This window comes from Peromyscus leucopus, chromosome 14 (genome assembly GCF_004664715.2).
Source record: "Peromyscus leucopus breed LL Stock chromosome 14, UCI_PerLeu_2.1, whole genome shotgun sequence".
NCBI classification, from domain to species: Eukaryota; Metazoa; Chordata; class Mammalia; order Rodentia; family Cricetidae; genus Peromyscus; species Peromyscus leucopus.
In genome coordinates this window covers 10,069,997-10,086,085 of record NC_051075.1, presented here as the reverse complement: position 1 = coordinate 10,086,085, position 16,089 = coordinate 10,069,997, and the positions used below count along the sequence as shown (strand labels likewise).

Genomic DNA, 16,089 nt, shown 5'->3' with positions numbered 1-16,089 from the left:
AGAGCAAGCAGGTCAGACCACAGAAAAGCTCGGTGACTTTGTTCACTGTGAAGGAAATGGGGTCGGAGAGTGGCTTGATTTTCAATCTGTCTTTCTATATCATATGAGGATAGGCTGAGAAGATTGTTCTGACATACACACTCTTCTTGAACAACGCAAACAGTAGATTTGGATACTTGAGGCATGGTGTTAAAGAACTAGTCTCCCAAATCCAAGCAGTGATGGAACACGCAATCATTGGTTAAGGTCTTTGGAATAATTTGGAGTTCTGTTGGATTGGATAGAAGCAGTGAGCGTCTTCCATGATTTTATCTTCTCAACTAAATTTTGTTAAAGTTTTAGAGATAATTTCAGAGCAAATGAGAATCTGTTCCATAACAGCATGCCTTCATAATTCATAGTGTGTAATCACTGTGATTACACTAACTCATTGTGATTGTTAGTGCAAAATATAAAAGGATTTTATTATTTCTTGAAATGCACTTACATTTCCACTTTCTTTTCTGGGACCAGGTAGTAATGCTATTTAATTGTCACTTTAAATTTACTTTATTCCTAATATGTTGACTATAAAAGCATTAAAGAAAAATATTTATAGCCTTTAACAATTTTTATTTTTGTTATTATTTATTTATATATTCTAGTAATATGTTAAAAAGCAACAAAAGAATAAAAATTTCCACTGAATGAATCAGGTCCCTTAAAATACCCCTAATTATAGAGGCTTAATATCTTAATTATTACTTTGATTCTAATGTCAAGGTGCATCTTCTGGCTCAAAGTCATATTTATATAAAAGCAATCCAAATTGCAAGCTATCAGGCTCTTACTAAAGTAGATAAGAGGCATTAAAGAAAGAGAGCATGCATTTATTAATGTTATAAATTCATCATAAATAATTAATCACAAGTCTCAAGGGGTTCATTCCACTGAGTGCTTTCGTATTTTAGCTCTTTGTTTTAACCAAAGACTAGTAACTGAAATGAAAGCATTTTTCAAAGGCAATTTATTATGTTGTTCGAGTTTTTAATCAGAATTCTTGATAAATTCCAACTGTCATGAAAGACAGACACTTTGTGCACAAGAATGCACGAGGGCTTGGTGAACAATTAGTAAAAGTTTTGGTTTAATTACAGTATCAAAAGAAAATGGTATTCAGGGCTCAGAACGTATTTTATCGTTCACCAACACCATATGAAATCTCTATAGCTCTTCCTGGATTTTCCTTTCTATATAGTTTTCCTGAAAGCTTCAAGAATGATTCTAAATTAGGCCAGCTAAAGACTACCCAACCTATCAATCACAAATAGCATTCTTAAAACCTATACATCTGTATTTCCACTGTTGCCAATCCACCATCCTAAAATGAACCCGAATCTTGCGTTTGGTTATCAGTAGCACTTAGGTGATGGTTGGGCATAAATAAAAACACAGGTGTATTTTATGAGGGAAATGTACTATTTTTTGCATTTTTGAAAGAAATGCAAATATTTCTCAAGCTCAACAAGCTAATTTTCTTCCTTAAAAGAAAAATACTTTATAAAAATACTAGGTTTGAAAATGACTAAGATCTATAAGATCATAAAGAAAACAAATGTCAGCTGGGAAATCCCAAAGCACTGAGACATCCTCCTGCCTCCACTCTGGCTGCTCGGACACAGTGAGTTGATGCATAATCCAAGCAATCCATCCTGTGACTATGATCATAGTGGAGCAGTTGGGACAATCTCAAAGCCCCTTCATAGAACTCCATTCTTCTCCCTTTATTCTCCTTGCAAATCCCAAACACCAAACTTACTAGAAATGACTTGCTTTGGGGACCTTCTAACAAGGGGCATCTAGGAAGCATTTAACAACCCTGAGCAAATGGCCAGCTGGCATCTATGGGATAAAGCAGGTGCTGAGCATCACAAACTAAGTTAATTGTTCAAAGAGCAAATCAGCCGGGGTCATGCTTTGGAAAACAGTGTATACAAATGTTATAATCACACCCTTTTCTTCCTCTCCCACTCATCACACTCTTGAAAATCATTATCTTGTAACAATGGCCTTATTTCCTCTTGAAATTATCACACATGAAAAGAGTGAGCTTTGTTACGTAACACAGACGACCTGTCCTAATCTGAGGTTAAAATAAGGAGATGTGTCTAATCATCAACATAATAAGATCCACTTGCTAGAGTTAGGCAATTATCCTTTATGTCACACTCCACGGAGACAAAGCTCTCCTCTGAGACCCAAGCTGTCTCCACAGTTCTTATCTACCATGGTGCGAACGGCTCAGGACTGACACCAGATGTCCTGACTGGAACCCGCTGGAGAGAAGCACGTTACTCACATACTGTTGAAGAGTTCACGGTATGTTTCGTCACCTTTGCCCTCTGACATCAGGCTGTCCAATTTGTCGATTAGCTTGGCTTCCACCTGAAACACACCCAAACATTACTCTTGCCTCCCACTCCACAGGTAAGACTGTAAGGCAAACTGGTATGTGTTTTTCTATGCCAAGAGAAAAGCTGTAGTACACTTTGTGAAAGTGACATTGTCAGCCACGGTTAATAGCAAGCCTCCCTTTGGAATTCTAGGAGGCTGATTTAGATGCAGTTAACATGACTTCATACTCCTGGCTGGCTAGCTTTCCCTGCTGCCAAAGACAGCATCTCTCTCTCTGTGATCCCGACATAAATGTTAGCAACTCAATTTAAACATTTCAACTCTGTTTTTAGGGACTATAAAAACTGGCAAGTCCTATTTCTTTTTTCTTTATATCACTATATCTGAGAACATCAGCAAACTTGCATGCCCAAATACATTCATTTAAATCTTTCATGTGTTTTCTATCTGTTTTCCTTCCTACAACAGTTGGAGGCTGCACTAAACCTTCGCTGAAGTTGAGAACTCATCCCAACCACGTACAGATGGTAGACCCACAGAAATATTCTAAGTCAGCAGTAAGGAGCAGGAGACAGAGAGGACACAGTTCCTGAAAACTGTAGTCAAAACATTGATATTTTCAAGGATGTAAAGCCTTTATAACTTCAGTATCAAGAAGAGAATAATTTCTCTTCATCTACATGAGGCAAGGGGAGAGAGAAAATGACAACCTTTAGCCAGAGTCAAAGCAATTGGGGCTTGGGATGGATATTCAACTTTGTCAGAGGACCGAGCCCAATTACTCCTTTAAACCAACTGTCAATCAAGAGATAAAGATAAGGGGGAGGGAAAGTGGGCTCCCCTACCAAGCACAGTTTGTTCACAGCCTTTTGCTCACCCATTAGCTTTCTTGAAAATAAATGTATATACGGATACAAGCGAAATGCCCACACTTTTGGCAATAAGAAAAAATCTATGCATGCAATCAAATTGCTTCTACAGTTGGCAAGCACTTTTCTGAGCTTTGAAGACGGCTTCATGCGGAGAATGTGAAGGAGGGCTACATCCTGTGGGCAAGCAGGCTTGTTCAGTCACTATGGGAGTGCATGGTTTGCCTGCTTCCCCCAATAGACGTGGACCACAAAAGCCGCAGATTCTTTACAGATCTGGTTCTGCAATAAGGATGTCTGTCTTCCCCAAATGGGAGCAGTGCTATTAGAACTTAAGTCAGCAAGCAACGACAGGTTCATCCCCTTGGAATTTCCTTTGTGAGATTTTCCACTGCCTTCTCCTTCAAATTAATTTTCAATGCTCCAAGCTAAGAGCAATAAAACACACTGTGAGTCAAATGCTCAAAGCTAAGTCATTCACCAAACACAATGTGTAGACCACCGAGAGCTCAATGGCTTAGAGAATCATTAGCCTCTGATTCCTCTGAGCCGCGTCCAGCTGGGAGCAAACAGCCCTCTGTAAATTCTTAAGTATAGAGCTGGTAAGTCACAGAAGTTTTTAGCTGGAAGGAATGAAATGGGCTTCCAGGGTTTCCCGGGATGCTCAGGGGAACAAGATGCCAGAGAGATGTATCTAAGGCTGCATGGTGGGGGCGGGGAGGGGGTTCACCTGATGCTGGGTCCCCTGGATTCAGTGTTCACTTCCCTACTTAGGGGAGAAGTGGGGAAATCTAGAGATGCCCAAGGTGTCTCTAGAAGTGATGAATGTCACCACCTACCTGTTTAAAGTTGCCACTCCTCCTCTGTTCCCAGTCCATCATATCATGAAAAATAGGAATCATGACATTCCGGAGATCTGGCTGGGGTATCAAGGTCACTTCTAGGAAGGGGCCAATCAGGGCAGGGATAAAATGAAGTTTGTGTTCTCCTAAATGAAGCAAAATATTTGAGTTTCAGTATATTTAGTCTTAATAAGGTTTTGAAAAGATTACTATTTTAAAATTTAGTTAAAACAATTACCAGAAAAAATTCAACTATAATTATCTCCCCAGATAAGAAAATAACCCATAGCATACAATTAAAATGACAGAAATCAGAATATTTTACAACTGTACCTTCTTGTAAAAAAATTAGATGCTGTTATTAAAAGTGAGGGTGAAGAACAACACAATTGAGCTTTCCCAATATAATTAAGTGACTGAAAGACAAGGTATGACTACATGGGAACATTCACTTAAGATTACATAAGAGTCTGGAGAGCTGGTTCAGCAGCACCAGAAGCCATATGGTGGCTCACAACCTTCTGTAACTGTAATCCGAAAGGATCTGATGCCTTCTTCTGGCCTTTGTGGGCACTAGGTGCACACAAGGTACATAAAAATAAAGGTAAGCAATACCCTTACCCCCAACACACACACACACACACACACACACACACACACACACACACCCTAGAAAATATCCCTAAGGTAACCACAGCTGTTATCTCTGGGTGGTAAAATGGCAAATTATTTTTATATAAGGAAAACTGGATTCTGTTTGTATTTTAAAGAAAAAATAAACAATACACAGCCTAAACAAAAGTTTAAATGCAACCCCCCCCAAAGCCTTCAATTATTCTCCAAAAAGATCAAAACATAACAAAATTGAACTTCTATTGGTCTGCAACCCGATACGAAGAGTTATGGTAGTCATGATTCAGAGCAAAGGCAGGCACACAGCCGCAGGGACCAGGTGACTTTATGTATGCAGTAGACCTGAAGTCCGTGAGTCTATGTTAACTTTCATAGAGAAGTCTCTATGTGGATAGTAAAAAAGACTATGTGCGATGGAGGATGCACTCTTTTTCAGTATCATGGTTAAAAGTCTATGATGCTGAGGTGCCCTCCTAGATGGCCTAGAATAAGTTCAGAGATCAGGCTGAAGGTAGCTGGCTTCATGAAAGATATCAATTTCCTCTTTAGGGACAAATCACAGAAACATTTTCTGATTCTTTCATACGATCAGACCATAAGCCCTTTCATTATGATGAAACTCTCCCAGTTCCAGAAGCACAGAAGGAATACTACTTCTTGGAGATGAACATTTTAGTTTACTTTAATATAAGCTGTAGTGTTTCCCACAATGTTCCTGTGAGAGAACAGAAGTGCTTAAGATCTTCCTTATATACCCCGTGATCCACAGAGGCCATGAAACACTTGAGGTCTCTACTTTCTTGGATAAGACACTATCTCAGCAAAATCAGAGCTCTGAGTTTTCAATTCATTACATGATTATAAACAAGAAAGGAGAGAAAAGTTGAAATGAGTACCTCTTTCCAGAATGTGTTTTGGCAGGTGACAAATTATGAGTTTAATTGAGAGCCTAGAAATTCCGGGAGTCATAAGACAATAAAAACATACATTTTTTTTTTTTTTTTTTTTTTTTTTTTTTTTTTTTTTTTTTTTTTAGTATGGATGTGTATTTTAGATTTGTTTCACTAATTCAGTCATTCATCTATTTTATTCAGGGGCTCAATAGGTAGGAATGCTTATATAATTTGGACAATCTATTGCTTGCAAACATAAAAAACAGAGGCTACTGCAGAGATACATATCTATAATCAAGGAGCATCAAGGATGGTACAGCTCATTTGACCCAGGGAAACTGAGGAAAGTTGCTTGAACAGGTGTAGAATATTAGCATAATTGTATTTAGATGTGTTACATTTGTTTAAGTTGCATTTGCTTAACTATGTAAAGATGGTTGCTGTTTCACCTTGACTGCCTAAGGCATCTGATTGGTCTCAGAAAGAACCGAATGGCCAATAGCTAGGCAGAGAAAGGATAGGCAGGGCTGGTGAGCAGAGAGAATAATTAGGGTGAGGAATCTAGGCTGAAAGGGAGGAGAGAGAGGAGAAAGAGAAGCCAGGGGCTAGCCAGGAAAATAAGACATACAGAAGGAAGGAAAGAAAGGTAAAAAGCCCCAAGTCAAAACATAGAGGAAGAGAAAAATGTTAAATTAAGTTAGAAAAGCTGGCTAGAAACAAGGTATTCATAACTAACAAGTCTCCATGTCATGATTTGGAAGCTGGTCGGTGGCCCAAAAAAAAGCCTGCTACAGACAGGTTATTTCACTGGACTGGAGAATAAGCAGCAGATGGCCTTATATATGAACAGAAGGTGCTCCTGGAAACAGCAGGGGCAGTATGTCATACCTGGAAGTGTGGCAGAAGTCAGGAGAAATACAATAGTGGCCTGGGTTATGTACCATGTTGGATGGGAAAGGGGGTGTGACTCTTTAACTGTGTGTGTGTGGGTGCTTATTACCATTTTATTTTGCAGAAACATCACTTTGGGGACATGGGAAAGATGTGGTCTACTGGGAAAACTGATGGTAGTTAGGTTATAGTAGGCTTTGGTCCTAAATCACCAGCCATGGTAATAGGGACAGGAGGCCAGATTTGAGAGACATTCTCCTGGCCTAAATGTAAACCATGAGTGACAGCGAAGTCTACTACTAAATGAGACCAACTTGGAGCAGGAACAGAAACCAGTTTCAGAGGGAAGAAGGATAAGGACTTCTGCTGGAAGCCCTTCTGAGACATTCTCATGTGCACAATACCAGATTTAGGGCTCAGGAACCTTGCAGAATTGTCATTGACAAACAGGGATTGATGTCACTGAATGAATGAAATCCTTTTGGGAAGGAAATGGCGAGGGTGTACAGAAGTATAGGACAAGAGGAGGCATCAGCTAACGTGATGGTGGGGTGTGTGGAGTGCTGGAGAAGAGAAGACTCTCGGAAGTGAGAGGGGCCAGAGTACCGAATGCGGTCACTCACTCAGCCAACACTCGCAGGCGCTTGCTCTGTGGCAGGCGGGCTCTGGCCGCTTTCCATGCATAATTCCATGAATTCACCTCTGCCACCTCCAGAGAGGAAACAAAACTCTTGGGACCATAAACCACTTACCCTCAAACCATTTAACTAGTAATTAGGGTGGCGAGCATTTGGACCCACCAATCAGGCTGGCTCTAGTTTGAAATAGCGGTCCTGTGAATGGGACCAACACAGGCTTTTCGGGCTGGCAGAAGAGTAACATGAAGGTAAGCCCAGCTATGAATCGAAGGGTGGAAAGAACAAGTTGAGGAGGCAAGTATTGCCAGCTTATCCTCTTGAAGCTGAAACTGCCAGAGGACAAGGCAAAACCAAAGATAAGACCCACTAAACTCAATTACAAAACTTCAGAGAGAAGAACAAGCAAAAGTTTTTCTTTTCACTGAGGAAGTAAGTACCCAGACATGCTCTCTCTCTGGCCAGTATCCTATCTTCTGGAATAGTTCTTAATCTGTCATTGCACATAGTTAGGTATAACAACCTCCTATTCTGGCCTCAGGACAAGCAAGTGTAATCTTAGTTTTGTCCAAACCAGCTTCATATCTGAGACCAATATGTGGCCATTAAGGACTTTTCTAGAAGGGCCTTTAAGAAGCGAATATGTTTTAAGTCTTCAGACCATTTTACTACTGAATGGAGACAGCCCTTCTGAGACTAAGAATAGCACTCAGAGTGAAGGGTAGCTAAGACATAGTGAGCCTGGATGTTCTCTTTAAGAAACCCACACCTAAAGCCAGGTCTACCAGCAGGCCTCCTAGCTATACAAGAGACTATGCATTTCTTAATTAATGCATGGTTAATCCTTAGATTAACTCTGGGAGTTTGTGCTTTACTTTGTCAAACGCAACCTGTAGATTTCTGATGCCCCAGTTAGAGGGTAAATGTCCGTTCCCCAAAGACCTCATGAGCCTGCCTACTAGACCTCTTGCCTGCCTACTAGAGACCAGAATCACAACAGGAGGAGACAAGAAGGTGGTAGCATCTTGAATTCTTTCAGGATTTCCACTTACCTAGGTGGTTTCCTCGACAGAGGCCACTGATTTGAACTACCTACTATCTCGGGAGACCTACAAGGCTTCATATCACGAATTTTCTAATGGTAGCAATAATGTGTTTGAGGCTTCTCTAATACCTGCCTCACCTATGGCTAGATGTCCTTACCCTTTCATGTGTCTGGAGGTCCCTACAGGACAGAGATTCTCATGCTCTCCACTGTCAACACACAGAATCCTGGGGCATTTGCCAGGCCCATTTTTGGGGATCAGGAACCCTACATGGACCTCACATGGTCAGGGAGTTGACTCTTCATCAGAACTGGGAGTCACGTTGATTCCGCCTTGTGTTTAGTTTCAATGTGAATTAAAGGGCTTCAGCAGGGGCTGGAGGGATGGTGCAGCAGTTATGAGACTTGGTCTTATAGAAGACGTGCTCAATTCCCAGCATACACGCGGTGGCTCACAGCATCCGTAACTCCAGCTCCTGGGTGTCTGATGCCTTCTTCTGAACTCCAGAGCACCAGGCTTAGACGTAGAACACATATATACATGCAGACAAATGTACATACACAAAAATGAAACAAATCTAAAACAAATTGATCAAGTGATTTAAAAAAGGGCTTTGGGACTAGAAACCCAGTCCTGGCTACAATCCTTAGGCCCCTGTCCTTATGAAACTCGCTTTTTCTATCACTGAAGTCACAACACAGCCCCATCTTCTTTCACTGAGATTTCATCAACGGTACTTGTTTTTTCACCATCTTTATTTTGTTATTAAATTGATTAATTGGTGTGTGTATACCCACCACATGTGGAGGTCAGAGGACAACTCTCAAGAGCCTCTTCTCACCTTCTAAGTCCAGGTCATAGGACTCAGGCTCTCAGGCTTGGTGGCATGGGCCTTTCCCTGCTGAGCCATCTCCCTGGGTGTCTTAAATCTTATCCATGCCCACAATGCATAAGGAAGGAACTTGTATTCCTATCTGTATTTCTGACCCAGATAATCCTCTGTTTTTCCCAAAAGACTGTTTTGTATTCCTCAACACAGCAAGAATGTCTCAAGAGAAAGTTCCTTATTGATGCAAATTTGTATATTTCCCTCAAAAACACGAGTCTCCTAAGATAGAAATGCCTGCACTGTTCTTCCTTTTCTTCTCTACGCTTCTGACATCCACATTTCAGGCAGGTACCAGCAGCTAGAGTTTGCGATTCCTTTTCTCGGTTATTTCTGTCAAGGCAAAAAGCAGAATCCGAAGCGAGCACTCTAACTGTCATCTGTAAGAGTCAAAATTCACTGTTTATTCCAGCTGTCCTGGCAAGAGAAAAACATGGAGGGGACTCCAGTGTGTGCACGGTTGGAGAGGCTGGAGAGCCCTGAGGTTTGATGTGTGATGCCTGCCCGAGATCCTGCCCGAGGACCAGGCTGTAGGGCACAAGGTCCAGCCACTCAAAGCCATCACACAAAAGCCATCCTACTTTCTGAGTAATTCGGACAAGCTCTGGGCTACCTCCACACTATATAGACACCAAATGGACGCACAGCTTCTGAGTATGTGGGGCGAGGGGAGTAAGCCGGAGAAAGAACACGACTAAACTCAGATTTCAACCTGCCCAGATAGTTCTCTCAGGGTGAGTTAGGAGAAGGAGACTGACAGCCACCGTGGTATCAACTTCGTTTTTTAATTTTCCGTTTTTTTTTTCTTCTTCATGTTTTAAAACAATGTATTTATTTGTTAATTTATTTTGTTGTGTTGCTAGAAATTAAATCCAGGGCCCTATAGATGTTAAGCAAACCTTGTGCCAATTAAGCTATGAACTCTGGCCTACAACCATGTCTTTAAACACATGCCTATTTGGATGGTTTCCTTGACTTTATGCTTCTCATTTATTCAGGTATTAGATAAGTATTGAGTTATCTTAGCCTTGTATGTTCTGCAAACTTCATTCTTAACCTTCCTTGAGCCTGGCATTCATTGACCTCATAGTGGAGATCACCCCTAGTGCATACTGACTTATCACTATGTGAGTGGGCATTTTTGAGTCTCCTTTAAAAATATCTCTACCATTTGTGGATATTTTATAACCTAGTTTTCTTCTTTTTAAAAAATTTCAATGTACTCACAAGAGAGAGACAAATATATCAAACCTCACAAGAACAGCATCTGGCTTCCCTTAAACCTCACATGAACACTGTCCAGCTTCCCTTAAACCTCACATGAACACTGTCCAGCTTCCCTCAAACTCCACATGAATACCCTCCACAGTCCACATTCCATCAAACTCCATATGAACATCATCCACAGTCCACATTCCATCAAACCCCACATGAACATCATCCACAGTCCACATTCCCTCAAACTCCACATGAACACCCTCCACAGTCCACTTTCCATCAAACCCAACATGAACATCATTTAGCTTCCATCATAATGGAATTTTCACCAATTTGTTTTACTAACATCATGCATAACATTTTTCTCTAGAGAATTTTAAAGCAAACCTGAGACATATCATTCTACTGCTGTACCAGTCAAAAAGCATCTTTAGTAGACATGACACTTTATGAATGTAGAGTCACAATGCCTTTATCATGGTAATACATTCAAACATTAATTTCTTAAATTAATTAAAAGCACAAGCAATTTTAAAACTTCCCTATGGTACTGAAGCATGCAATTTATAGCTTCCATTTCAGCTAAAATTCAAACAAAGCCCACAGACTACATTCAATAGCTGTATCTTTCTTCAGACAGTGGAGAAGTCAGAGAACAGCCACACGTGGGTCTTGATTATGGAGGAAGGCTTCAGGGTAGCCAGCCTTATTGTTAAAAACATACTTTGGGAGTGCAGAGCATGTGCAAACCTAGTCAGGTCCCCAAGCATTGAAAAATCCAACCCCTACTGAATCAGCAAAGCAAAATTTGGAGCCATGCATAGAGGCAGCAACTTTACTTCACTTAAATGATTTCCCGTAAACTGGAGGGTTCGTATATGTCCCCACACTTAGCAGTCAGCCACATGGTCTTATTTTAGGTATCTGGGGTACCTGATACCTGGGCTGCAAGAGTTTTATACTTATGTACAGGGAGCAGCCTGCTAGGGAAGTATTGATTGTTCTACAGTGGTTCCAAGATGCTGTGTTTGCAAATGTGGAACACAGCACACGTTATGTTTAGTAAGACCGTGAAGTCATCTAAAAATAGAAAGTGAAAACTTTGCAGCAAAATGAAGGCCACATGTGCAGCCAGCTGGCAAGGATAAACCTCCTCACAGACCACCCTACTCTTTCAAGGGCACACATAAGTGGACAAAATTTGGAGGGTAATATATGACTTACTCCTTCTATTGACAGAATGATATTTTATTTATTTAATTTAGGAAATAAAAATATTGGGGAATAACACATTTAAGAAGAGGTGTTCACTCATCACCAGTTGGTTCTTATTTTTCAAAAATAAGCTATCAAAACCATAATGTGATGTCACCGCACATCCTCTAGCTATGTAGAAACTGGACCCTTGTACTTGTTGATGGTGACATGGGACAGGACAAAATGATGTAAACAGCATGTCAGTTCTTCAAAAAAATGAAAAATATAATTAGGACAAGATCTGGTAATTCTGCTTCTGAGCATCTACCCATGAGAAGAGAAAGCAGGACCTCAAGAGGCCCCCAGACGCCATGTTCATAAAAGTATAACTCGTAATAGCCCAAGGTGGGAGCAGTCCACGTATCTGCGGACAGAGGCGTGGAGAGGACAATGCCACACTTGCAACAGTGGAAAACCATGACCCCAAGGGCGAAGCTCAAGGTCATTCTCCTAAAAGAAGTCAATGGCAGCAAGACACAGGCTGAACTATCTCGCATATGTGTGACCTAGCGAGGGTAGAAGACCCAGAAAGTTGACACCAGAGGTTGAGGGCTGATGGAAGTTTTTGTTTCCTGGTTATGTTTTTTATTAGCCTATATAGTTAGTTTTCATTATTGTAGTTTCCAAACAAAATTTGTTTTTGTTGCCCCCCCCCCCACTTCCTTCCTCTCCTCTTCCTTCCCTTGTGCCCTCTCCTCCCCAGGGCCTCCTTTCCTATGGTAACTCAGTTTTTCCAAGACAGGAGTCCTGGAGATGGATGGTGGAGGTTAAGGCTGACTGGCAATGTGAATACACTTAATATTCTTCAACACTGAGAAATAGTTAAGACTGCAAATTTTATGAGTATTTTACCGTAACTGAAAATACCTACAAACACGTATTAGATTTTAATTATGTCCTAAGGACACTGCGTCCAATGGGCCACGAGTACCAAGGACAGCATCACAAACTCAGAGTTCCAATGGCAGAGCCTGACACTGCTCTGTCGGGGACCACTGCTCTATGTTCTTCGTTCACTTGCTGGGTCCGCAGACAACAAAACCTGGTTTTGTTCCCCTGCTCCCAGTTAGACTCCCCATCCTGGACCCAAAGCATAAATTGGCAAGGCCACTGAGTTGCTCTAGTTAAGGTGAAAATCACCACTTTATGACCCCTCTTAAAAGCTCAAATGCTCCAAAACAGAGACTAAAGGAAGAGAAATCTGAATACACTGTGGGCTTACTATACACTAAAATATCCAAATATCTACATAGTTAATCAAGAAAAAAGCTTCAACTTTCTCTATGTAAATGTCATTAAAATCCATTTAATAGTGTAAATTGTTACACAATTTTAGAATGATAAAAGTATTGTATAAGCACACAGGTGACTGTCTATTGTCTAATAGCTATGATGGAAAGTAACAATGGGATGCAGGACATGGTGGCACCACCTATAATTCCAACACTCAGGTAACTGAGGCAGGACCATTGTGATTCCAGGGTAGCCTGGGTGACAGAGTGAGACTTTCTTAAACACAAAAAAACCAGGGCCAAAACCAAAATGTGGTGATTAATCTTGATTGTTAACTTGACTAAACTGAGAGATGCCTAGGACATGATTGGTAAAGCACACCTCTGGGAACATCTTTTTCTCGGGAAGACTATCAGGGAAAGACTGTTGTGGGACTGGGCAGCATGATCCTCTAGGTCAAGGATATCCCTTGTGTTAAGTAGTCTCTCCCTCCTTTGCTGTCCTAGCCCAGAGACTGTCTCTAGCACTGTTTGGAATCATTCACTAGTCTCAACATACAGGGGGAAGGGTAGGCTAGCACAGGTATTCCTTCTTTTCTGCTTCTTGGCTCCCATGAGCCAAGCAGCTTTTCTCTACCATACCCTTCCAGTAAGACATTCTCTCTTGCCTTAGTTCTGAAATAGTGAAGCTAGACAGTTCTGGAGGGCAGCCTCTGAAATGAGAGCTAAAACATGCCCATTCTCCTGTGAGTTATTTCTGCCAGGTATTTGCTAGACATGAAGTCTAAGCTGTTCTAAAGGCGAAACGTTGCTCACACGTAAAACTAGGGACATAATGGCTGGGTCTGCAACATTAGGTCTATGTTTAGCAACCTGATTACAAAGTTACAGGTGCCTTTGAAATCAAATCCCCCTCATTCTCACAGCAGAATGGAAAAACCTGTAAAATTCATGCAATGTTTTGGTAAAAAGTCAAGACTTCCCTGTAGGAAACGATATAGAAAAGAATGGTTGAAGTGAAGCTTTAGACTCTAAACTTAATCTACATACATCACGATGGGGATTTGTGTGTTGAAAATCATAACTGTTTCCTAACAGACTCGGATGATGGTGGAGACAGTCTTCAGGGCTAGGCCAGCAAAGGAGGGAGAGAGAGCTGCTTAAGGCAGCGTTTTCCTGTCATTGGTCAAGTGCTTAAGAAGCATCTGCAAGCTTGCTATGCTCCGTCCCAGAGACTTCAGGGTCTACAGGGGAGACAGAATTCGCATTTCGCACAAGGTTCCAGGGGAGGCAGACACTACTTGGAATTCCACTTTCAACCCCACTGTTCTAATGAATGTCATTATGGGATATATGTACTACAGAGATTTCCTAAAATGTCTCAATTTCTGAAGAAAACAGAAGTAATTTAACATCCACCTTGGAGAGGGAGAACTACTTTTACATGGGTGTAAAGATTAAAGCAGAGCAGCTTATGAAATACACCTATTTTATTAAGTAGATTAAGACACTCAAGCCTAAATGGATGGCTATCCAGGCCTGGGTGAAGTCATGTACACAGCAATACTCAGAGAAAACCATGGTGCCCACTACTATAGTAACCCAACCATGTATGACATGATTTCCCATAGGCTCTGTGAAGAAGCTCACCAGCCGCGCTGCTTGAGAAGGCATGTCAGTACAGCACTCAGTAGGAAATACAATGCTAAATTAATGCCACGTGTAACCAGGACACCACAAGGCTCCGCAGAAGGGCCTTAGGAAAAACAAGACAGACTCAGCTAAGCGTGGACACTAAGACAGCGACTCTCCAGCCAAGACGTCTCATGCTGTTTTTCCACTGAGCCTAGAGACAGATCATGAGTTGTTCTGGCTGGCCTTTCTTCATTGGATCTTATTTTTCAGATGCTAGCTTGTTTTATTTTTCTGAGATAACCAGCAAGCATTTATGAATAACAAAGCTCTCCAAATTTTGGTGCATATTTGAGGGACATATGAATTCTGGACAGAAATCATTCTGGAACAAGAAAACAATTCCTGCAATTTCTAAGTTGTGCTTCAGTGAGGCCAAAAAGGAAGGAACTCTCAGATCATTACACAGTCAGATGTCAATCACTTGAATAAATTGCAAGGAATTCAAATGCAGTAATAGTTAATGATACAAAAAACGTGCAAAAGTAATATGCCAAATTAAATGTTATGAATCTCTAGAAAGAGACCCTATGCCAATGAAATTTAGAACAGTTTATTTTCCAAATATTACTCTTTTTGTGTAGACAGATCTAGGCTGTCAATTTGTTGAGATAATATGCTTTCTACACTGAGGCAGATTAACACAATTGGATCTAATGGTCTCTTAGCAATTGCAGATGTTTTATAGGCCTTTAGTGAGACACCTTATGATGCCGATCAATGCAAGAAAGGTGTTTCAGATGATGATGCTTAAGGCAATCTCTCACAAAGTTTAATCCAAATTTATGATGATTCATAGCTTCCTTTCAGAGTTCTAAAAGTTTTGTGTTGCTATAGTTCCAAATTCTGAAAGGTTAGTTCATTGCTAAAGAATGTTCAACATTGTGATACCAGATCTCAGAACTTATCACTATCAAGGAAAGACACAAAGGTATTGTGATGTCTTTCAACTAGACACCAATGTGAAGAATGAACCTTGTTCAGTGCCACGGTGTCAGTTTCTAGAGAGAGCATTTTGTGTGCAAGAGAGAATTCCATCCACAAGTACTAAAATCTCGTGATTGATTTACACATTTGCTCTCCAATGCTGTCATTGGGGAGCCACTTGTCTATGGATGTGTAAAGGTCAGGAGATGAGCTGGACCACGGAGGGGGTGTCACTGTTCATCACTCACCTAGGTTTTGCCACATGCTAAAAATTTCACAACCCATGGTGACCCGCATATCACCATACCTGAAATGGAAAAAAAAAAAAAAAAAAGAATCAAAACTGATGTATTTCCAGAACAAAGCTCTTGTGTTGCTTTAGCATATAATGTATCCTTCTGAATTAAAGGCAAGACATTTGAATTATAAACATCTACTGACTATGTCTTGGTGACCCCAAATAAAATACTCACATAAACTCATAACTTTTTGTTTTACTAATAATTTTGAGTCCTGAAAACCCCTCAAGAAAAGGTACTAATACGTCCCAAAATACTGAAATTGCCCTGAAAACCCTGCTCTCAAGATCGCTTCACCACTTGTCATTTCCAGCTAGAGACATTCTGATCCATGAGTGATTGGGACGAAGCATCCTCCAAAGGCCACACTTCCCC

General features: G+C 40.9%; 1 protein-coding gene across 4 annotated transcripts in view; it reads right to left on the bottom strand.

The window, feature by feature from the left end:
• The window catches only part of Dock4 (dedicator of cytokinesis 4), a 409,351-nt gene that overhangs the window by 59,447 nt on the left and 333,815 nt on the right, over window positions 1-16,089 (bottom strand). For all 4 annotated transcript variants that reach the window (XM_028872268.2, XM_028872271.2, XM_028872270.2 and 1 more), the window contains exons 30-32: window positions 15,664-15,722; window positions 4,103-4,251; window positions 2,339-2,424 (exon numbers count right to left, since the gene is read on the bottom strand). In XM_028872268.2, the coding sequence (XP_028728101.1) occupies window positions 2,339-2,424; window positions 4,103-4,251; window positions 15,664-15,722 (294 nt within the window). The remainder of the gene's footprint in view (window positions 1-2,338; window positions 2,425-4,102; window positions 4,252-15,663; window positions 15,723-16,089) is intronic.